The sequence below is a fragment of the Marmota flaviventris genome, chromosome 5, assembly GCF_047511675.1.
Source record: "Marmota flaviventris isolate mMarFla1 chromosome 5, mMarFla1.hap1, whole genome shotgun sequence".
In the NCBI taxonomy this organism is placed as follows: Eukaryota; Metazoa; Chordata; class Mammalia; order Rodentia; family Sciuridae; genus Marmota; species Marmota flaviventris.
The window spans coordinates 118357019-118382573 of record NC_092502.1 but is presented as its reverse complement, the minus strand read 5'-3'; the positions used below and the strand labels follow the sequence as shown (position 1 = coordinate 118382573).

At 34.4% G+C, this 25555-nt stretch overlaps 2 protein-coding genes across 6 annotated transcripts in view; one reads left to right on the top strand and one right to left on the bottom strand.

Moving 5' to 3' along the window:
• The window catches only part of Ercc8 (ERCC excision repair 8, CSA ubiquitin ligase complex subunit), a 61941-nt gene extending 39354 nt beyond the window's left edge, over positions 1-22587 (bottom strand). For 2 of the 4 annotated variants that reach the window (XM_027938106.3, XM_027938107.3), the window contains exons 1-4: positions 22460-22587; positions 14639-14734; positions 7206-7307; positions 3185-3308 (exon numbers count right to left, since the gene is read on the bottom strand). In XM_027938106.3, the coding sequence (XP_027793907.2) occupies positions 3185-3308; positions 7206-7307; positions 14639-14734; positions 22460-22536 (399 nt within the window). In that variant the 5' untranslated portion in view covers positions 22537-22587. Of the gene's footprint in view, positions 1-3184; positions 3309-4310; positions 4391-7205; positions 7308-14638; positions 14735-22459 lie in introns of those variants that run through there. The other 2 variants (XM_071612577.1, XM_071612579.1) reach the window with 2 other exon arrangements.
• Positions 22588-22716: 129 nt separating this feature from the next.
• The window catches only part of Ndufaf2 (NADH:ubiquinone oxidoreductase complex assembly factor 2), a 184135-nt gene continuing 181296 nt past the window's right edge, over positions 22717-25555 (top strand). For both annotated transcript variants that reach the window (XR_011707624.1, XM_027938097.2), the window contains exon 1: positions 22717-22916. Coding sequence is in view for 1 of the 2 variants with exons in the window: in XM_027938097.2 (XP_027793898.1) it covers positions 22790-22916 (127 nt within the window). In the remaining variant the exon portion in view is untranslated. The remainder of the gene's footprint in view (positions 22917-25555) is intronic.

Below are 25555 nucleotides of genomic sequence, written 5' to 3'. Positions count from 1 at the left end.
CTCTTGTCTGATTTTTGGTAGTTTCTGATTGGGTGCCAAAAATTATGTGTGAAAAATGAAAGACTCTATATAATGCTAACATCTTTAGAGAAGGTTCAATCTACCTTTGGTAGGAGGAGAGGTACAGATTATCTCAATTCAATCAGGGAACTGAGTTAATTTATAAACCTGATTTGCTGTCTGTGTAAAACTCTAAAAATTTTCTACTGTTGAGGTAAGGAATCACCATAATCTCAGTTGCTTGCACAAACACAAAATTTATTATCTGCTTACAGGCTAGAAGTATCATATGGGTCCCACTGGACTATAATCAAGGTGCTGGCAATGTTGCCTTCCTTTTTGGAAACTCCAAGAGAGAACCCCTTTTCAACTTTGGCTTATGGTTCCATCATCCATCTTCAAAGTCAGCAATTTTATATTTCTCATATTATTCCATACTCTAATGCTCTTCCACTGCCTCCCTATTCTACTTTTTAAAATCCTTGTAATTATAGTGGACCCATCAGGATAATCCAGATAAATCTCCATATCTTATGGTCAGGTGATTAACAAACTTAATTTCCCTAAGATATTTAATAGGGTCTGCAGATTATGCCATAGAATCTTGGGAGGGGGGAGTTTTATTCTGCCTTCCACAGGCACCATTTATCTTCTATTTGTACCCATTCTCAGGGTACATCCCTCCAGTTGTCCTAAGAGCCTAGGTTTCTATAGAACTCCTCATACTTAGTAAGTACTATATTGAACATTTCCCCTCAGTACCATGTGAGTGGGGGAAATTGCTATTTTTAGCTTTATTTCTTTGTGGTTTTCTGTAGCATGATAGGCAATGACTCAAGGGGAAAACCAGTGTCCAATATTAGGCTGACTTCTCTGTATCTCTCTTATTTATGTGATACTGACCTCTCAACATCTGGTGACTACTCTCTGCTCCAATTTCTGGCTCTCCAGTCTTATGAAATTGATTGAAGTCCCACTGGCTTCTCTGTCCCTTAAAAGCTATCAAATGTCTACCTTCTCAGTGTCTTGCCCCACATTAAGAAATGGTAAATGGCAAAAATAAAACCCAGCAGAAAGATGAATTCACTTCTATTAGTTTTCTTTTTCTTTAGGATCTATTGTCTAGGTCCTAGATTTCTTAGCAGGGCTTTTCCAAAGCTCTTTCATAAATCTAGTTTTTCCTCAATGGAGGTGCTGTTTTGGCTATAACATACTCCATTTTAGTCAGAAGGGGAAGTTCATGGCATTTATGTAATCCTTAAAATATATTCTCATTTTCAATTCTATGTATTTATTATAAAAATGAATCCAGTCTTGCATGGTAGCACATGTCTCTAATCCCAGCAACTTGGGAGGCTGAGGCAGAAGGATTGTGAGTTCAAAGCCAGTCTCAGCAACTCAGTGAGGCCCTAAGCAACTTAGCAAGATCCTGTCTCAAAATTTAAAAAATAAAATAAAAAGGGTTGGGGATGTGGCTCAGTGGATAAGCACCCAATTGGTTCAATCCCAGGTACCTAAATAAATAAATCCAAAATGATCAATGGTGTATTCTCTTCTAATATTACAGATATATATATATATATATATATATATATATATATATATATATATATATATATAAAACAACTATTTAATTTGAGTAATTACAAGTATTTTCAGTCTGTATTCATTTATAAAACAATATTTGTTATTCAGATTAGAATAATGTTTATACTTCACAGTTTCTTAGTTATTGATATGGGGTTGGTTACTTAGTTCATTGGTTATCCTTAAATTATTTATTCAATAGTTACACACAGCATTGGATTTAGTAGTATATAAAACATAATCCTTTCTTTGTGGAAGTAATAATCTAGAAAAACACAAGAGTATGAAAATGATACAAAATAGTACAATAATATTTGAAACAAGAATACAGAAAACAGTGCTATAAAATAGAAGATAATTAATATGGATTCCAGAAGCTGAAATCATTGACTACATGAAAGAACTAGAGGAACCTTAGACATCATATAGATTGATGTTATAGCGCTTAATTTTTTAGTGGAAAAGACCTTTGCTAATTAATTAAATGACTTTACTTAGAGTAACATATCTAATAAGTAGTAGAAGAGGACTAGAACTCTGGCATCCTGAGTCCTGGTTCACCATAACTGTAATAAGAAATGTGACATTAAGGAAAAAGCTGCATAGAGAAGGAAATAAGGGTAGGGAATATTACATAATCAAGATGTGATTAGTGGACAGAGGCGGTCAATTTAGCTGTAGCAAACTATTTATTTTGAAGAATGGTAGAAGTTAGAGTTGATGGAACAAGGGGTGAAGTTATGGGTAACAGAATACCAGGCTGAGTTTAGACAATGGCAACCAGGAGAGGGTTTGCGCAGGGACATGACGAAACGGCTTTGTAATAAGATTACTTCTGCGGTAGAACTTACTGCTTTAATGAAGGAAGAAAAGTAAGGCAAACAAACCAATAAGGAGTTTTTAGTAGTATAGATGAACAGTGAAGTATGAGAGAGTTTGAGGGAAGACTTGTCAAGATTTTATGATTAAATGGATGTGAGAGATAATGTTTAGTTTGGAACATGTTAAGTTTGAGGGGATGACACTATTTAAGTAAAGAATGTTCTATAGACAGGTAGAGAAATATGGGTCTAGAACTCAGTGAAGATTAGCACTAAAAATTTAAATTTGCTTACCACAGAAATGATTATCACTATCTACCTTTACTAAGCTATAATATAAATAATTATTTTAAGCTTTTAGATTGATAGTTGAAAAAGTCCAATTTTCTTCTTTAGATCACAAGACCACAGTAGTTTTCAAACAATAAAGATAACAGCCAACAGGTTTTGAGTATTTACATATGCTAGGCACTGTTCTAGATACTTTACATACATTGGCTTATTGAATCCTTAAATCCATACTGTAAGGTGCCATCATTACTCCTATTTACAGATGAGGAAACTGAGAAACACAGAAGTTTGGACATTTGCCCAGTGTCATACAGCTAGTCAGCAGCAGAGCCAGGATATAAATTCAAGTAGTCTAGCTCCCTTTAACCACTCCACTGCTTTTACATAGAACATGCAAGACCCCTTAGCACACAGTCACATGAAAATGGTTTAGGATTAAATTCTTTATCTACAGAGCATCTTCAGAGAGGTTTCATTGTACTTACTTGTAATGTATTTGTGTCCCATACTTTCAGAGTTTTATCAAATGAGCTTGATGTGAACATTCCAGTGTCATGAGGATACCACTGAACAGTCTCCACACTGTACTTGTGAACATCAGGATGGTTTCTACAAAACAGTAATCAACATTTAGAAATAACATGAATTTCAAAACTGGGATTATATTAACCACAAGGAACAGTCTCAGGTAAGATTAAATGAATTGTTACAGCTACACACCTATATGCCTGTGACCTGCCTGTACAGCAGAAGGAAAGAAGAATGTTCAGGCATCTCTAGATTCAAGCTTCCATGGTATGACATGGAGGTCTGCCTCCTCCTAACATTCAAAATATGTGCAACTTCCTATTGTTGTATTATGTACAGTCTGGAGGGATTGGCCAGCTATACTGGGCTTCTTCCATCTTGGTACAGGCAGTGGTTTGTCCTTACTAGAAGAGATCTCTTTTGGTTTTGGATTTACGTTTCTCAAGTTACCTTCTATCAGTACTACCATTTTTAGAATCGAATGCCTCATACACATGCATGGTATCCCACACAATATTGCTTCTTATTAAGGAACTTACTCTATGATAAAAAGACTGCAATTAGTGGATGGCCACAGGATTCACTAGTAACTTATGCAACACATTACCCATAGAAGCATCATCTGTTAAAGATTCAGTTATTGATGTTATGCAACAATACAGCAGGTAGTGCTGGCCTGAAGAAGTCAGTTCATGCTCTGAACTAGTAATCAACACACTATGTGTATTATCCTATTGAATCTTAATTCAAGCAAACTGGCTGTTAAAGAGAATTACGAGACAATGAAGGATATCTAAACACTGACTAGATATTTACTACCAGGAATTATTGAGTGAGACTGAGGTTATGCTTACATAAAAGTCTTTGTGTTTCAAAGATACATGAAAACAAATAGATGAAAAGTTTTCTAGGATTTACTTCAAAATAATCCCAAGGGTGGACAGGTATGGGATAGATTGCTTCCTACTGATAGTTGTTGAGCTGGGTTATGGGACACAATTCATTATATTATTTGCTACTTTTGTATACATGAAAAATTTCTTACAACAAAACAAACAAAAGTTAACAGAAGACTACTGCAACCTCATGCAGACAAAACCACTGCGGGCTCTGATTTCTAAGGTGAAGGTCTGCATCCCAATACTGAACATCTGTGGTGCCAACTGAAGGAAAGAGAACATAAAGCAAAGTCACAAATGCTAGCTCAGGCCTTAAAACAGCTGTAAAAATACAAAGACTGTACTATCTACCCATATTTCCGTACATTCTCTGTTATATATATACTTATATATTTCAACTAATTTCCCCTTGCTTCTTTACCTCCATTATTTTACATAGGTTAACTATATAATCAAGTCCATAGGATATATAACACTAATATAGGGCCATATAATGATAGTGGAAAATCAGATATTACCTTGAGCTGGAGCTGGATACGACACTAAATACATTCAGGATCATAACTCTTTGTGGAAGAGAATGATTCTTTGGTTTTATAGTGAACAGTGTATTGGGTTAGAGTGGAACTTCTTTTTAAAAAGGGTAAGTATGGGAAGAAAGATGTAAATGGATGTTGGGCAGTCAAATAGGTGAATGGCAGTAGACATGCACCCTTTTCTATGGATTCTAAGCATTCAAACTCTTCCTGTTTGGGGGAATCCATTTGTTTTGTTGAAAATCAAGGTCTTCCCTTTTGTTACAGAAAGCAAAGGATTCCAGATTTCTGTTTTCTCCCCGTTGGCATCAAGAGCAAGGATATATGTCCTGGGTTTTATCAAGTCTACTTGAGATTCTAAAACTCAAATTACTAATACAAATCCCCAGGAGAGTTAGCATTAATCATATCTGTAGAATTGAGTCAGTGTTGGCAACATATAGCAAAACCCAAACTAACTTGTTCCTCTGGTATGATCTTGACTGAAGATTCTCCCATCTTCCTGATAGTTACGTGAGATACTAAAGATCCTTCCAATAAATTTCTGCTTAAAATAAGAATTGATTTCTACTTCCTCCTAAGAATCTTGACTGTTTTAAATAAAACAAATCTTTACTATAACAACACATAACATCACAAATAAAAGCTAATTTATATTTTCAATGTAAATTTTAAAATAAGACAAAATACCATATTATTCTCTTATTATGTGTGATTTGTTATTCACATTTAATAAAAACTTTGATAAAGGAATCTTTTTAATGCTGAAAAACAAACATATTAAGCATACAGATAATATCAGAAAATAGTCTAAGCCACATAAAATATGATGAGTTTTATTTAAATCATTTTTTTTTAAATTAGATTGTAAACACTCCTAGTGTAAAGATGAAATATGAACTCATTTTGTAAAGATGCTCATTATATGCCCATACTCAAATTCAAAGTCATATGTTTAAGATAGGGTTTGAACCCAAGAATAAAGTCATAATAAAACAATTCAATGACCCACAAAGCATTTATTTTTGTTACATACCAAAAAATCAGATCACAGTCCACAGAAAAACATTACATGGCATATTATATTTCATATAATATGCAATTTTGCTATATAACAATGTTAAAATGTTAGCTAAGATAAAGTAAGATAAAAAATAAATCAAAGTAATATAACATCATACACTTTGGAATTTAGATATGTACGTTAAGTGTGAGGGTGGGAGTGAGTGTAAATGTTGCCTATGCCTGTGCCTCCTAAAAATCAAGTTCCAGAGTATTTGAGGTGATACCTTGTTCTTTTACTGCTTTTTCACTTATAGTTGTTTTTACAGTTTTCAACATGCTTTTCAAAAAATATTTCATTTATCACAGAAACTTTGTAAAAATGACAGGGAAGTGTAATTATCTCTAAACCAAAATAATCTGAACCTGAGAGAGATGACTTTTGAGTCATTTAAGCGTGTATTTCTAAAGTGAAGCACCAGACACAGAAACAACTGTCAGTCTCATAAACATACATGAATTTCAGAGCCTATAATAGTGCGTTTGAAACAGCTTTAATACAGTCGGGTTGCTGATGTTAATGTATCTGAACTTTGTCCTCTCAGAAGCATTTTCTCAGTACCAATTCCTTCTTTTAATGCAAAGTTCTGCTCAGATAAATTTTATGAGACAGAATTAAATGCTCATTATGAAAAAACTACCACACAGCTACAAAAGTTTATTAGATTCTTAAAAACAATTTTCACTAGAGATGACAAATAGAAATATGTTTATATGTTAAGCATCTTTAAGTAGAGACAAAGGAATGGTGTATGGGTGTCTCTGTGTGTTTGGTGAGGGAGTATATGCATATTTGTTATGCCTAGCTCTTCATTTTTTTTTTTTTAAATTCCTTCTCATTTTTGCAGTATTGGAAATTGGACCCAGGGCCTCACACATGCTATACAAGTGCTCTACCACTGAGCTATATCCTCAGTCCTATATCTAGTTCTTAATCTTTTTATTTCACTAGTATCAAGCCTACTTTATGTTTATAATTAGCTGAAAGACTCCTAATTGAATCTTACATTAAATGGTACTAAAAACTGTAGTTATTCAGATGTGCTCTGTACGTAGAGGGGAAAAAAAAGACAATCAAAATGTTTTTAAGCTGGGCATGGTGGTACATGCCTGTAATCCCAACAGCTCAGGAGGCTGAGACAGGAGGATCCCGAGTTCAAAGCCAGCCTCAGCAATGGCGAGGCGCTGAGCAACTCAGTGAGACCCTGTCTGTAAATAAAATACAAAATAGGGATGTGGCTTAGTGGTTGAGTGCCCCCGAGTTCAATTCCCAGTACCCCCCCACAAAAAAAAAGTTTTAAAAAAAGGTCTATATTTGAATTTCAGTTATTTTCAAGAACATATCAAGGGATATCCACGTAAATATGTCATTTGAACAATTTACTTGAGCCATTCACATGACTACTATTTTCATGCTTTACATTTGGTGCAAAAAATACCCAACTGTTTACAAACTCTTGTATCAGATTTTTAATACACACCTGCCGATGGAACACACTGCTTTACATGTGTAATAAAGTTGTCTGCTGGAGTTCTCAAGGTCATAAAGTACAATCACACCATCTGAACCACCTGATAACATGCTGATAACAAAAAAATTCATATTAATTCATTATTTTATGTATTTCTTTTATTTAGGAGAACTGTATATCTCTGAAAATTGATCTGCAAATACTCAAATGTATTAAGATCATATTTAATTCTTACTAACTCAAGACTTCAATAAACTTAATTTTCTTAAAATGTGTAAAAGAATAAATAACTACAAATTCAATTTTGTGATCATTTAACCTTTATCTTCAGGATTCCAAAAAAAAGAAAAGATAGCGGAAATAATATGGCAAAGGATATTTCTTACTAAAAAAGTAAAATATTATGAAGCTGCTTCAAATTCCCTAATTACAACTGTGCTAAATGAAAATGTATCAAAACAGACCATTTATTACCAATTCTAGCTATAGGAGCTTGGGTACATTATATCACCTGTCCAAGTCTTTCAACATTTGTAAAAACACTGGGAATTTCACCTAAATCACAAATTTGATGTAATGATAAAATACCAAATTTATTTTCTTCTTTTTTATTTGAAGGGGGATTATAGGGATTAAATCAAGGTTACTTTACCACTGAGCTATATCCTCAGCCTTTTTGGAAACTACTATAAAAGAAATTTGGGTTCTGTGTGGTGATGCATGCCTGTAATTTCAGTGACTCAGGAGGGTGAGAAAGAAAAATAGCAAATCTGAGGCCAGCTTTAGTGATTTAGCAAGAGCCTGTTTCATAGTAAAAAAAAAAACCAAAAAAACAAAAAGGACTGGGGATATAGCTCAGTGGTAGTTTCCTTCCTTCTCTTATGAATGTATACATTAAACTTCAACTGGGCAACTATGAAATGTAAGGCAGTCTGTTAATACAATTAAATAAGACAGGCATGGTTCCTGTCCTCATGGAGTTACAATGTAACAGGACAGGTAATAGACATCCTCACATAAATTACTAGTTGTAAGACATTGGGGTAATAACTTATTTTTATTCTAGTTTGAGGATTCAAGGACTGTTTGCAGACCATCTGATTGTAATTTTCAACTGGCATCTAAAGAAGGAATTAGAGTTAGCCAGACAGGTATATGAAAGTAACAATTCAGGCTCATTCAGAAACTGAAAGAAGGATGTGCCACTGGAGAAGTGTGGGAGAGTGGTATGAGATGAGAGGTCAATGGGGGCAGACAACTTGGAGCCTTATTTTTGAGAATAAAAGAGAGTGACAAAATGTTTCTGGAATCATTTACCTACTTTCAATCAGGTTTATTACATTGGTAGAACCTAAAAACTATTCTATTCAAAAGCTTTGTAAAACAATTTCTAAAAAAATAAAAGTAATATATAAGCATATACACTAAAACCCTTTATATTGATTGAATTTAGCTTCTAAAATAACTTTTAAAATATTATTCTTGATACTTCATATACTTTAATCAGTTTCTTGCCTTTACCTGTCCTTAAAAATGTGCTACTTACATATTTTTTGAATTAGGCACTTTTCAGTATAGTCTTATGTTTTCTTTTATAACACTGCCTGAAATCATTTTTGAATGTGAAATTGTGCTACCTTTAATTAACTTTCCTGAGGCTTAATATTTTCAATTTTGATAATAATAATAGGTAGAATATGGTAAATTCTTGATTCTTCTTTTATATACTGAAATATGTCTTTTTACATCTTTTCATGTACCTTTTTTCTTTCCCAGTACTGGAGATTGAACCCAAGGGTACTCCACTACTGAGTACATCCCCAGCCCTTCTAATTTTTTATTTTGAGACAGGGTCTTACTAAGTTGTTCAGGCTGCTTAAACTTGCAACCCTCCTGCCTCTACAAGTGTGGGTGGCATTTAAAAAAAACAAAAACAAAAACAAAAAACAAGATAAAACTCTCTTCAAGGGAGTTCTCTATTTTATGCCTCCTTGGAAGCAAATATAATTATTGCAAAATCTTAGACATTCTGAATTTTATCTATTATTATTCAAAATATAAATTTACCCAACTAAAACAGGAGACCACAAAAGACTATTCTCAAACTTCCAAAAAATAAAGATCTTTCCCAATCACAACTCTATCCTTTTTTCTCCTTTCCAAAGTAACTCATTATGATGAATTCTAGTACTTGTTGCCTTTTTTTCTGCATATCATCACTCAAGAGTATACCCATTAATACTAGTTTTACTTTAAAAAAAAAAAAAAATATTTACCTTTAATATGGGTCTCCAATTCACCTTCCCTCCCATCTATTTTTGCCCTTTCTTGCAACACAAGAAAGAATCCTAGAAAGAATCCTTTGGATTCTATTCGAAGAAACTTCTCAGTTTAGGGTTCTGTTCTGGAGAGATCTGTTTTTTGACCTGTTAGCTCTTTGGAGCAATTATAAAGCCCAGACTGCTCTACCTCCTTCTGATCTTACTATGGATCCCCTGAATTTACATACAAATGAAGTATGCCATGCTCTCCCAGATTCAGCACTGTAATTGAATTGACTTGCTAAACCAAATCAGTTACCTGCAATTTCTAGCCTAAATTTTGATGACCGCATTTAGGTACGAATTGAAAATGATCTTTATCTGTCACTGATCTCTTTGTTGTGATATGATATTAGATACCAAACCAATACCTAAATCCACAAATTTATATACTTACATAAAGTCTTGCTATTCATCAATATTATCAATCATTATGTTGCTGCCCCACTAGTCATTCTGGTTGTCTGATTTCATCTCTGACAGTTTCCTAAAGAAGTGCTATGTCGTTATTAATAATTTGTCTTTTCATACTTGTAAATCAAAGTTTTGCTAGATTAAAAACTTCTTAAGCATCTTAAGATAAAAATAACTTCAGTTATTTTAGCATAAAATTCCAAGTCAAAGTCCAGTCATAGCTTTCCCCCTTATACATAGTTTCATATCTTATTTATAAGTAAAAAAAGTTTTCTTGAATTTTAGGGTTTTAAAAAATTTGTTCTTATATAAGACAGCAGACTGTATTTTGACATATGTTTATAGAGTATAATTTCCCATTCTTCTAGTTGTACATGATGTGGAATTACATTGGTCATGTATTCATATATTCATATAGTAATGTCCAATTCATTCTATCTTTCCAATTCCCATTCCCCCTCCTTTCCCCTTCATTCCCCTTTATCTATTCCAAAATACTTATATTCTTCCCTACCCCCACCCTGCTTATTGTCAGTTAGCATCCACATATCAGAGAGAAAATTCAGCTTTTGTATTTTGGGGGTATTAGCTTACTTGAATTTTAGTTTTAATAACTTATTCTATTCTCTTGATTTGGTTTTCTTCTCTGGGAACTTATATGTATGCTGGATCTTCTTGGCCTTCATTCTCATATGAAGATACCTTTTAAATCCTTTTCCTTATTTCATTTCTTTTTTTTAAATTTTTTTCTCCTTTCCTCCTTTATTTCATGTATTCATTTGCTTGTGTTCCAATGCTTTCGTCTTCATTTTTGAAATTCTTTTATTTCTAATTTTTCTTCAGTTTAATCATCTCATTTCTGTTTTTAATTGATGTAATTCTCTCATAGATTATAGATTTTAAAATGACTTTTAGTCAGCTTTGAAATATTTGCTTATTATTATGGTCTGTTATGACAATACTTTTCGGGCATTGTCAGTTATGGCACTACTCTACTTATTCTCTTTGCTCTTAAATAATTTTGCATGAAACTTGATTTTAATTCTATTCTTTTGTTCATTTTATAAAATTAATTTTCTTAAGCCTTTAGAATGGAAGTTTGGTTTAGAATAATGTTTAAATTTTGTAACATCCTCTTTTACCCCCTCCCCTTTGGTAAGATGTTCAAAAATGGGAGTTTATTTTCAGAGCCTTCTTGGTTCTGTTCACTTAAAAATTTTATTTGGACCATCGTTTCCCTTGATTTCTGTTGTCCCTGGATTCTAGAAAGAATCCTTTGGATTCTATTCGACGAAACTTCTCAGTGTAGGGTTCTGTTCTGGAGAGATCTGTTTTTTGACCTGTTAGCTCTTTGGAGCAATTATAAAGCCCAGACTGCTCTACCTCCTTCAGATCTTACTGTGGATCCCCTGAATTTACGCACAATTTACATACAAATGAAGTATGCCATGCTCTCCCAGATTCAGCACTGTAATTGAATTGACTTGCTAAGCTTTCAACCTACCCACTGGTTAATTTGGACTTATAACATTCCCCATTATTTTTTACTGACCCCCAACCCAGCCATGGCATAAATGCTGACACCACACAGTCTTGTAGTTACCTGTGGTTTTTTTCCCCACATATTCACATTTTGGAATTTATAGGGATACTTCATGACCAGGTTTGGATACAAATATTATAAATGTTTTTTGGCATTTTATCACTGAATATGTTGATTAAAAGATTATCTGATTTTGAACAAAATACAAACACGGAGCAATGCTACTTAATATGTCTCTCATAAAACAAATATATAGCTTTCTTCACTGAGAAGGTCTTGCTAAAAAAAAGAAAAACAAACAAACAACAATAAAACTTATCTCCTTTAAACTGTTTGTTTAGTGATGTAGGAAACTTACATTCTGGTACAAGCTCCTTGTGTCTTGTTGTAAACCAGTTATGAATAGTTGAACTAGCAGCATGCACTTATTTATAGACTTGTTTAAAAATAATTCAACAATTTGTAGAATAATTAGGTTTAAAAGTAGTTCCTCAAAGGTTCAAAGAGTTCTCAAATCTAATTGATTATGTGCAGCATGGCAAGACAGAAAATTGTGTCATGCTTAACTTTAAAACTATTTGATGTTATTAACTTTATTAAAAAACACTGAGAGATACACTTACTCTAATGGCATATATGGAGAAAAATTTGTATACTTAACAACTAGAGAGTTACCACAATGTGTGCCACAACTAATTCCAAAAATATTTCTGCTGTATGAAGCAGAAATATTTCAACTTTGTGAAACTTAGTTTTTAACTATGGCATTGCAAGTGTATCATGCATCATCAATGTAAAACAATTATTTTTAAAGTTGAACTTAACTGAATTTAAATGGCTTTTATGTCAGTTGTTTTACTTTTGTTAGAATGGTGTCTGGAAGTTTTCCTTTGATTTTATTATTCGGATGAAAATACTGAACCATTACCATTAACCGACTTTATAATTGAAGTATTTGATGGCACTAACATTATTTACTTAACTGTTAGATGAATATAATCAATTTAGAAGAATTTAGAAGGTATAAAATAAAATTTAAGCTTTTGACTGATTGTCAGTCCTAGCACAAATGGTGAAACCATATAGTCTTATAGTTACCAGTGTTTGTTCCCACATATTCATATTTTGGGTTTATGGGGATACTTCATGAACAGGTTTTGATATAAACGCAATATAATGGAGTAATATGCAAATGTAAGAGTAATATGCAAATATACCTTCTGCAGCTGAAGCTGTTAAAATGTAATTTTTGATTTTTTTTGGGAGGGGGGTACCAGGGATTGAATTCAGGGGCACTCCACTACTGAGCCACATCGCCAGTCCTATTTTGTATTTTATTTAGAGACAGGGTCTCACTGAGTGCTAAGTGCCTCGAATTGCTAAGGCTGGCTTTAAACTTGTGATCCTCCTGTCTCAGCCTCCTGAGCCACTGGGATTACAGGTGTGTGCCACTGCACCCAACAAAATGTAATTTTTGGATAGTCTTTTTAAATAACACCTTAAAATATTTATTGGTATTTTATGGTTTTCAGTGATTATCCCTGAAGTGCTCATAGTGGATGATAAATATTAACAGATATTGTACAAGTTATATATACATTCACTGTCTTAAGAAAAATCCTTTTCCGGGATAGGGCTGTGGCTCAGTGGCACAGCACTTGCCTGGCATGTGTGAGGCACTGAGTTCGATCCTCAGCACCACATATAAATAAATAAAAAATAAAGGTACATCAACAACTAAAAAATATTTCAGAAAAAAATCCTTTTTATTTATCTTTTGCTACCAAAAGTATTTAATACAAAATGCAAATCTCAATAAACAATGAATCAAACAGCTATAGATTTTTATTATATAATAAAGGGGAACAACACTGTAGCAAGTCTTCAAACTTTTCTCTAAGTTCTATGAAAAGATTCCTTAGCCTGTATTTCCCAACCATATTTCATGTACATATAATCTAGAATTTCTCATATTTCCCACTGCCAACTGGCTTCATATACTTCATAGGTCATACAAATAATCATGATGCCAAATGGCTGGCTGGAGTAATAGTAATGAATATTTATTCTTTCCACTAGAACCCAAAACCAAAAGAAATCAGCTATCCCTTGCTTCCCATGTCTGTATACATTTTATAAGTTAGTGTCACATAGCTGTCCTTGAATAGGAAGTGTTATAGTGAGCCTGAAAGAACCAGGAAAAAGAAAACAATTATTGCTGATTATGTTTTAAATTTAACCACATGTAAAAGTGAGAATCTTGTTCCTTACATGTGTTTCTCATGTACTATGAGGTGAAACCATGGCAGAAGCTGGAAGAAAAAAACAGAAGTTTATGAAACCTATCGAATTATTTTAATATAAATAATAATACTTCATTATACAATAAAAATTATGGGGCAAATATTAAACATAACAAACTATTTTTATTTACTTTTATATATGGTCTAATTATATACCATAGGAAGTATTTTAGCCTCTTTTTTTTTTTCCTTCTTTTTTGGTGCTGGAGATTGAATTTTAGGTTTCTACCAATGACCTATACTCCCAACTCCTGAATTTTCGTATAAGAGAAAGATTGTGTCATGGTAAGTTGTCAGGAGAATATGTTCAGATTTGGATTTTTCAAAGGACTTCAGCTATTATATGGTGATGTTTTGAAAAGAATAAAAGTATATGTGATACTGCTTTTGATTATATATTACCTCAATTGATCCACACAACAAACTTGTTAGATAAGTATTATTGTTTCCATTGCATAGCTAAGGCAAATGAGAATTAGAAAGTTTAGGTAAACTGCTCAAGGTCACAAAGATTATAAGTGATAAAGCCAGGAGAAACTCAAACATCCTGTTTGTTCAAACTTAATTCTCCAAAATACAGTTTTACTATGTTTTAAAACAATATCTAAAGACACATTCCAGCACTTAAAAGCCACTCTGAATCCAAAGAAGTTCAATGGTTGTTGATTTAAGATAACTTGGAAATGTCTATTTGGTAACACTTTACCTGTATTTATTTGAAATTTAATAATGCCATTGAAAAAAATGTTACAATTTAGAATTTTTACTTATTTTTAGGAAGCTTCTCCATATTAATCTGCAAAAGCAAGATTTTACTGCATCTTATTTAGAAAAGTGATAATGTACATATAATCAACTTACTATCTCCCTTCAACAGGTTCAATGTCAAGGGTGTTAACTCCACTTCCATGGATTCTCTCAATATCTCTGTCTTTGTTTAACTCCAGTCCCAAAACCCTTTAAATATTAGAAGGAGAAAAAAGAAAGATGAAAATTAACAATAAGAAAGTAATTAAACATAAACAAATTCCTTATTTCACCAAGGTGATATAGAATACAAAAATCATAGCTAATGCTTAAATCTATCACACACTTATATCACACACTTATATTAGAGATCTAAGACTCTGTATAAAATTTTAAAGTATCAATAATTACAGGTAAGTTTTTTCACTTGAATCATCATCCCAAACTTTAACCAGTTTACTTTATTTAAAGTTTTTTTTAAAAAAAGAATGAAACAACTTTTTATGAACAAAAAAATTCTGAAAATTTAAGACTTTACTGACGACATCTAGTGAATAAAAGCTTAAATTACAGGATTTAAAAAAAATTCTCTAAGCGTTTCTTATAGAAGAAAAACAAAACAAATGTGTTAAATTCAACAATTAAGCTTTTTAAAATAAAGTCAATTTTCCCTGTTTATCAGAGGTTTGATCCCAAGAGGGTGGGACCAAAACCTATTGCTTTGTACCTGTCTTTTCACTTGAGCCAAACCTTGGACCATAGAGCAGAAGTTATGTGGTATAGTCCAAAGTTTCCAGCTGGAAGACAAAACAAGACAGTTCCAGAGTGGTGGAAAATATCAATCAGCAAAACCACAGAGAGGAAGGAACCCAGGAAATAAAACTGTCAGTTACCTCCTGGACTCATCCCTAAATGGAACATGCATGGATTTAACACTGAATAGCATATGAAAGATTTTGGAACCTCAACTAAGTAGCATTCAGGTCACAGACTGACCACTGAGTGGCACACAGATCTGAAAAGGCTTTGAAAACTGAACTGACACTGAATTTCATCTTGCTAGTTGCCTGTTAAAACAAAAATATCAACATTCATCATAAGATTGAAACAAGACTCAGAATCTCATAACAATATTCAAAATGTTCAGGATGCAATGCAATATTGTACATGAAGCACAATGAAAACTTAAACTTGCATGGGAAAAGACAATAGAAGACAAAGGAGATGATATGATCTTGGGAAATTATCTTCTTTAAGTCAGTCACAACAAAATGCATGCAGTTGACAGATTGTAAACACAGTTGAAGCAAAAGTTAAAATAAAAAGTTTCAGCAAATATATAATATACAAGAACCAAATGGAAATCTTAAAACTTTTCAATATAAAATTATTTCAATTTAATGGACTCAATAGTAAATGAAGCTGACAGAGGAAAGAGTCAGTGAAGATAGATGAACTGAAATTATACCACCCCTAACAACACAGGGGGGAAAATAGTGGGAGGGTGGGGAAGAACAGAACCTCAGGAACCAATGAAACAATTTAGAAGGACTCATGTTTATGTCACTGGAATTCCAAAAATAGGAGAAAATATACTGAAAAAAAGAAACAAAATGTTTGAAAATATACAACTTGCCAGAGAAAAATCTACAAATTTAAAAAACACAATAAATCTTATGATAAACCCAAAGAAATCGATACCCAGACACATTATAATCAGACTTATAAAAGCTAAAGACAAGCTCTTTAAAGCAATCAGATAAAAATGACAAATTTTCTAGAGAAAAAAAGTGATTTGAATGACTGCAGATTTCTTTTCAGAAACCATGAAGCTACTAAATCTACTCTAAAAAAATGATCAGCTACAATCTTCAGATAGAAAAGAAACGGTATAAGAAGGAAACTTGGGACATTAGCAATGAAGGAACAACAGAAATGTTAAATATCTAGGTTAATAGACTGATGTTTTTCTTACAATATTTGATGGTTAAAACAAAAATTATAACATTGTCTGATGTGGTTTATTATATCTGTAAATGTGATATATAACACCACAGACAGTGGTGACAGATAAAGGGTAACAAAGTTTCTATATGCCAAAGAAAGCAGTGAAAGGATAAGTAGACAATGAAAAGTATGTATTTTATAATTCCTAAAGCACCCACAAAACTTTACATATAAATGAAGAAATATAGTAAAAAATCACAAGATAAATTAAAATGCAATACTAAATAATGTTCAAACAACCCCCTAAGAAGGCAGGGGCGGGGGTAAAGATGTAGAGCAACGAGTACTCTCATGCCTGCCAGTGAGAATACAAACTGTTTTTGGAAAACTTTTTAAGTTTCTTAAAAAGTGTTAAAATATTCTTATTTTACTACCAGTATTAGCCCATGAAAAATGAAAGTGTATGTCCACACAAAGACTGGTACAAGAATTTTTATATCAGTTTGAAATGTAATAGTCAAAACCTGGAAACAATTCTAGTGTCCATCAACAAGCAAATGGAGAAAACAAATTATGCTATAAAAAGTAATTGATAAATGCAACACATGGAAAAATTTCAAAGTAATTATGATAAGTGAAAGAGGCCAGCCAAAAAAATGTTCCATTTATACAACATTCTGAATATCCAAATTAATCTACAGATCAGTGATTTTTTAAGTAGGAAGAGGATGGAGATGAGGAAGTAGGGAGGAATTAACAAAGCATCACAACAAAATTTTTAGGCTTAAGGAGTTTTGTCTGTCTCTCCCCCCCACAGTAGTGGGGATTGAACCCAAGGGGGCTCTACCACTGAACTACAACCCCAGACCTTTTTATTTTTTAAGTTGCTGAGGCTGGTCTCATATTTGTGACCCTCCTGACTCAGCCTTCTGAGTCAGTGGGATTACAGGTGTGTGTCATTGTGCACAGCATGTTTATTCTCTTGACTATGGTGATGATTTCAAAAGTATATACATGTCAAAACTCACATTGTACACAATAATTTATATTCATTTGTACAAGTGTATGTCAATTGTACCTCAATAAAGTTGTAAATATTTCTAAAGGGTGTTAATTATGAACACTGTATGCCCCTAACAACCAGAGGAAGTGATGTGTAGGAAACAAAAACAAAAAGAAAAAAACTTCACATTAAAGGAACTCTCAGAGCTATTTCACAATAAAGATGTAAAAGATAAAATGCTGGAATCTGATCCAAATGAAAAAGATCCTCACCTCAAATGGTTAAGTTTTAAAATGAGAAAAGGCAAAATTATTAATCCAAAAAAAGGCCAAGCAATATTCAAACAACTCAATACATATATTTTTAATAAGATAATTTTTAATAAGGTAACTACTCAATAAATATTCTCTTTAACAAATAATTTTGATTCTGTTTCTAACACTGTTTTACATTACAATGTGCTAAGTTACTAGCTTTACTATTTTCATTTTCGTACACATTTGTAACCATAAATGTAATAAAATTTTTAGTATATATATTGGCAAAAAAAATTAAAGATCACAAAATTGCAATTTTCCCCACTGATTAAGAACATTTTGCAGAGGTAAGGCTGCACAGCCAGTTTTACAGACTTTCACTACTGTGCAAAAGAGAGCACTACCTGCATATATGTCAATTGTTTGAAGTAGATTTAATGTGCTGAGTATAATATTTCTTTTTTCAAAATATACTCATGTTATACATATTCCATGATTTTTACGTTTGGATAAAATTTATTCAATTTATTTTAGTGGAGTGAAAATCTAAGACATATGCAAAGAGGTGAATGTGGAATCTTTCTCAAGCAATGATTCTAATCCTAGCTATACATTAGAATAATCTAGGTAGCTTTAAAAAATTCTGCTGTCTTAGGACAACTTAAGTCAGAATCTCTGGATATGGAACTTTGGCATGAATATGCTTTGCAACCACCTCAGGTGATTGTAATATTCTGAAAAAGTTTTATCGCCTCCCATCATTTGTAAGATATCATTCCTTTTTGAATAGCATTTTGTTTTAAGTCATTTGTTTGGACTGAGTATTTCATAAGTGGTTCATTTAGTTTTTTTAAGAAAATGAACTCTTTTTGCATTAATATTTCACACTAAAATGAAATAATAATAATAATAATAATAAGAAGAAGAAGAAGAAGTAGTAGTAGTAGTAGTAGTAGTAGTAGTAGTTAGGGCTGGGATTGTGGCTCAGTGGCAGGGCGCTTGCCTCACAAGTACGAGCCACTGGGTTGGTTCAGCACCACATAAAAACATGTAAATAAAATAAAGGTATCATGTCCATCTACAACTAAAAAATTATTTTAAAAAAAGAATAAGTGAAACTGACATTAATGGGATTAGCAACAAATACTGAGTTTTGATAAGTACACAAAGCAGTTGATAGAAGAGCTGTGAATGGCATCACAGGGTTTTGGGCAGAAATGGTTAAATTATGATTTGGGAATCATATTTTCAGAGAAATGAAATCCATTTACAGATAAGTTAATCTAGTGATCTGGTTAAGAGACTTCTCACTGTTTTGAACTTTTAGTACTTTCAATGAAATGAGAGGTTTAGGTCACAGAATTATGACAAAGACTTATACTTAGTTGCTTTTTTTAGATCAAGAACTTTTTTAGAATTAAAAGACTGACAAACTCAGCTTTTCAGTGGCTCACATATTTAAATTATTTCTGACATTGTAATATCTCTAAACATTATTAAATTTAACTATAGGAAAAAAGAAGTAATGCTGTTTTTTTTTTAAGACTAAAGCTATTTTTGCTGAAATTAAAGATGAGGGAATAGCCAAGTTCACTCACTTGACAACATTTACTTCAGTGATTATAATAGAAGAATTGCAGAACTTAGTATAAACAAATTGCTTTATCAGAGGAGATTGACATATTTTGCAATCACCTGAGGTGGTTGTAAAGCATGTTCATGCCAATGTTCCATATCTAGAGATTCTGACTTAAGTTGTCCTAAAACAGCATTTTTAAAATTTAAATTTTAAATACATTTTGGTATAAATTTGGCTTGCATTTTTGCAGTCATTGAAATAAAAAACCTCCGGATATTTCTATGTTATATAACCCATTACAGTAGATGACTGTGTTGAAAAAAAAATATTACGGTCATCTCTGCACTAAATGGGATTAGGGAGAGGAAGTCAACAGGGGACATAACTTCATTCATGTTTAGAGCTAACCAAAATGTGCCTCAAACAAACAAGAAAGATTTGCAGGGCCCAGTGGTGCACTCCTATAATTCCAGTGGCTCAGGAGGATTGGGAGAAAGGAGGATCTGGAGTTCAAAGTCAGTCTCAGCAATGGCAAGGCACTAAGCAACTCAGTGAGACCCTGTCTCTAAATAAAATACAAAACATGGCTGGGGATTTGGCTGAGTTGTTGAGTGCCCCTGAGCTCAATCCCCAATACCAAAACAAACAAACAAACAAACAAAAAACTTATCTAGATAAAATTACATTCAATATTTTGAAACATTTACCAAACATGTAATCCTAAAATGTAAAGATTAAACAACATTTTAGTGCATAAAACATTACGGAATTGTTTGTAGAAAATAGCTAAATGACCACCTAGGATTATCTATTAAAATAAATTATTATTTTGTCTGTTTCTGAGTTGTGGCAGAAAGCCTAGAAATGACCTTCCAAAGTCTCTAATTCTTGGTATTCACGACCTTAGGTAATTTTCTCTCCTTAAATGTGAGCAAGACCTAGTGACTCACTTCTGATGACTAGAATATGACAAAAGTAATGAGATGTCACTTATGAGATTGGATTATAAAAGCAGTCTGGATTCCTTCTTGCTTTCTTGTTTGCTTTTATAGGAGCCAGTTGTCATGCTGGGATCTACTCTATGGAGAGAACCATGTGGCAAGGAATTGAGGAAGTCTGGGCCAAAGTCAATGAAGAACCAAATCCTGTCAATAGATACTTTAGTGCACTTGGAGGCAGATCTTTACCTAGTCCAGTTGAGAAATGACTACAGCCCCATTCAATATTTTGAATATAGTCTCGTAAGAAACACTGAGCCAGAGAGAGAACCCAGTTAAAATACGTTAAGATTCGTGACATCTTTAGCCTGTGAGATAACAAATCTTTCAGTTATTTAAGTTTGGGATACTTTGTTACCCAGGTATTGATAACTAATGCATAGTTGAGTTCTTCCTTTGATATATTAGAATGAATCATACCCAGTTTGTCAATATTAATTGCCTATTGATTTAAATTTGAGAAAGTCATTAATGTTACCAATACCAATTTGCTTCTTTCTCTTATTTTTATTCCTACCATTTCTCTGAAACTACTTTTCCCAAGGTCATTTGTATTTAGTCTCTCAGTTAAATGCAACATGTGCTTTTAAGTCCTCATATTTATTGAGTGTATGTCACTCACAAAATACTTATTAAACTTCTATCATGGGCCAAACCCTTTTTGAGGCCTAGAATACAGGTCTTTTGTTCTTTGGGGGATTAAGAAGACAATGATATAGTAGAAAAAATATATAATACAATTTCAGTAGGAATAAATTGCACAAAGAAAGATAAAGTTGAGTAATATGAAAGGAAGTACTGAGTGCAAAGAGGGCAGGCAGTATTTGACACATTTGATGGCTCCGTCCTTAAAACACTGTGTTCCCTCAGTGAGGTTTTAACTCTACCTCACTGGCTACTCATTGTAAGTTCATCTGCATTCTCTTCTTCTGTCCAATCTTTTTGTCTCCTGGGGCTGGGGATCAAGCCCCAAGCTTTGCTCATAGGAGGCAAGTACTCTTCCACTGAGCTACTTCCCAGCACCTTCTGTCTAACCTTAAATGCTTATGTTTTTTAGATTTTTGCCATTTGCGGAGAGCAGTGATTTAAATCATGGTCTTTCTGACTCTCTGGTGACTGCGTTTGTGCTGGGAACTGCCTGTGCAAAAGTGCAGGTCAAGATGGCCTAGCTGTATGGTGATTGTAGCCAAAGGAAACTCTGTGCAAAAGTTCAGTTATCAGTGGGAACCGTGAGCTCAGGCACGAGCTCCCAGGGAGAGAAAATCCCAAGCAAGATGACCCTAATGTCTCACCAGTCCTGTGTCCTTCCAATTACCTGCTTTGCTGAAATTTTCCCACAAATAACCTTTTGATGAAACCTACATAATAAACGTGCTTAACTAACTCTGGGTCAGTCAAACTCTATCAGACTGCCCACCTGGGCCAACCTTTTTCTATGTGTGTCTATTTGTTTTTTCTTCATCTCCCATCACCCCTCGTCTAGTTTCTCAATTAATGGCTGCGGTTGAGGGCAAGCTGATCTTATCTCTTTGTGACTTCCTGTACCTTAAAGAAATCTAAATTTCCCTTGAGCACATAACTCAAATACGCAACTAAGTCCTCCACTCTGACTGAATATATTCAGGTTCCTCAAAATCATGTGGGCAAAACTAAAAGTAAAACTTGCTTCCCCTTTGGAACGTCTTGTCTCAGAGGGTGTCATCAACATCCAACTTCCTACCCAAGGGATATATCTGGGAATCATTATTGACTGTTCCGTTTTCATCATTCACTTATCCACATATTTTCCATGGCTGTTTATATTTCTCGGGCATTTTTCAAACTTCTTCATTTTCTTCATCCCTTTTGCCTCCTCCCTGCCCCTGGTTTCCATCAATTCTTTTCTGGACAAGGGCAATATTCACCTAAATTGACTCCTACTCTTGCTCTCAACTTCAACCCATTCTTCAAGGAGAAGTCAAAACCGAATATCTGTGACTTTACTCTCATTTTCATACTTTGAAGCAAGCACACAAGGCTCTTCCCCATCGAGCTTCTGCCAATTACTCCAAGTACATCTTTTGTCCATGGCCCCCGACCTCGTCTCTAGGATTCAGCCACTGAGCCAAATTTTAATTGGCCGGTTAGAGGAAAAGGTAAGATTTTCTTTACCTCCGTGTGGACTCCGTTCTCTGGAAGCGCAGAGGGTCTTCCAAACCCGCTTGTCGCGCGGACAAAAAGCCCAGCATCGCGTTTCCTCACCTCAGCTTGCACCCTGGACGCAGCCATGACAGGGTTCGGAGGAGGGGCTGCAATAGCAGAGCTTCCCATTGGCCAAGCTGTGATACCATCTGACCAATGGTGAGTGCCGTTACTCGGAGGGCTCACGGATGGAGGCTGGCTGGTCTCTTCGGACGCGGTGGGCGGGGTCAGCGGCTGGAGCGTCACTCCCAGCGCCCCCGCAGATCTGCATCGGTTCCAGCCCGGATCTTAGTGGCAGGCATGGGTTGGTCTCTGGGTTTGTTTCGCGCCTTGTGGAGAGCGCTGTCAAAGGAGGTGAAGGAACACGTGGGCACAGACCACCTCGGAAACAAGTACTACTTCATCCCGGAGTACAAGAACTGGAGAGGTGAGACGAGAGAGAGGCCAGCGTTTGCCTGCTCGGTGAATGAGGGAAAGTGAGAGTGTCTTGTCAACTGCCGGGGGACTCTCAGTGTCATCACCGAGGGTAAATCCCGAGTTGGGCCGCCCCGCCCTCTCTTTCCCTAGGGTGTCGTAGCCTCGCGGTGTCTGACCCTGGGTTGTGCGCTGCGCCCAGGCCTTGTGAACTCGCGGTCCCTGTCCTGCAGCACCTTCCCAGCTGAGCCCCTGCGGCCGGCGCGAGCACCGCGCACGCTCCTGAACCCCTGCGGAGGGCTTAGTTCTGGCCCTTGGGAGACAAGACTGGGATTCTAGCGCCCGAGTCTTTTGCTTGAGAAGCGGGTTGTGGCTTTCCCTGAGCCTGTGCCTGGCTTGAGACGAGGGCGGAATGGTGTGTAATTGAAGAGGGGTGTCTTCAGCGGCAGGGCTTTCCTCTTTCTCACCGTTTGACTTTCTCTGCACCTTGGCTCTGCCGTGGTCAGTGTCTTCACAACCCACATCTGTCAGAAGTAGATCGGTGCACTCTGTTCTCTTCTAATCATTCAAGGGCCCCTGTTCCCTTTCCCGGAAATTTGCGTCCTAAGACCTCAGTTATAGAAGCCTGCCTCTAATCGTGTCCTTTCTGTGCAGGATTCGTGCCAAGTAGTGAATCAAGTGGTCTGGGGTGTTAGGAAGCGTTCCTTTCCGGCGAAATCACACCTTATATCAGTCTTCAAAACCTCTTCTGTGTTCTATCACCTCGATGCTTAAGATCTCAGGTTTGAGGTGAAAGAAGTTGGATTAAAATCTCCCCTCTGACGCCTAATGACTTAGGGATCACAGGCAAAATAGTTGTCTTCCCACCTCTCAGTATTCCTGTTTGAAAGTTAAATAGTAACAACAGTAATAATGAAAAGAACAAAGACCTTTTCAAAATTGTGTTTCACTTATTTCCCGCACACATTAATTGTATTTTACGATTTTCATTCAAATTTGTTTTGCCTAGCCTTCTCCGGTGACTTAATATCTTAGACTTGTTTTCCTAATGAGCTTTTTTAAACTGTCAGGGCAAAAAATATGATGCTTTCAGCTTCCTGTCCCCAGACAACCATTGATCTGATTTCTAAAACTATAGTTTGCATTTTCTAGAATTTTATGTAAATGGAAGTATACAGCATGTTTTATTTTTACCCTCGGTTTTTCACTGAGCATATTGATTTTGAGATTCATCCACGTGTTGGTATTTACCATAAATTTATCCCTTTCATTGCTAATATTCCACTGTATGGATATGCCATAATTTTTTCATAATTTGTTATGAACAGATGAATACCTGTTAATAGATGTTTGGATTGTTTACAGTTTGGGGCTATTAGAAATAAATTATGAACGTCCATAAATGTCTTTTAATAGACATATGCTTTAATTTCTCTTGATTACATATCTTGAAGTGGAATGGCAGGTAAACTTGTAGATGTATGTTAAAAAGTGATGGTACCATTTTGCATCGCAGCCAGAATGTATGAGAGTTGCAGTTTTTCCACATCAACACTGGGTATGGTTACTAATTTTAGTCATTCTAGTTGGTTCATAGTAATATCTCATTTTTTTTCTAGTGTTCTTTTTGCTATTTAAAATTTTTTACTTTCCAATTAAATACAGTAAAATTGACTTTTTAAATTGGTGTGCAGTTCTATATACTTGAACACAATGAAATTTTAACCAAACAATATTATTCAGCAATTAAAAGAAATGAGCTATTATGCTACAAAAAGATATGGAGAAAAACATTGCTAAATATTACTAAATGCATACTACTAATAAGTGAAAATATCAATCTAAAAAGGTTATGTGCTGTAAGGTAATATAAAGGTTATGTACTGTAAGATTAATGTAAGGGGATCACAGTTCAGCATACAGAACTGCTTTCTTTCCCTCAGTTACTCCTTCATGCTAATATTCTGTTACGATTTTTTTCCCCATTCCTAACTATGGCAAACACCACTTAGTTCTCTGTCATTTTGATTTTTTCTTTTTGAAAATGTTGCACATATAGAATCATAACCTGTTGTAACCTTTTGAAACTGGTTTCTTCCATACAATGTAATGCCTTTGAGATTCATTGCATGTATCTGTAGTTTGTTCCTTTTTATGTTGACTATTGACTAGTGTTCCTTGTTATGGATATACCACAGTTTGTACATTTACCCGTTGAAAGACGTTTGGGCTGCTTCTAGGTTTGGGTACTTAAGAGTAGAACTGCAAGAAACATTCACATGTGAGTTTTATATGAACATAAGTTTTCATTTCCTATGAGTATATACCCCAGTAGTGTGAGTGCTAGATCATAGCAACTTCAGCTTGCTCTTTAAAATGTGAATAATAATATTTACCTAGCATCACAAGATATTTTTGTTACTCACAAAAAACAAGAAAGAGCATTAAGAGAATTAAATATAATGTCAAAATCCATTTGAGTTAATTTTTGGAGGACTTTTACTTGGTGGTTCTTTAATTTATTTTTCATATGACTTGTATTTGTTAGTGTAGACATTATGCAAATATTTTGTTACATTTATTGTGAAGTGTATTATATTGTGTGGTTACTATAAATGTGCTTCTAAAAGTAAATTTCCGGTTTCTTATTGC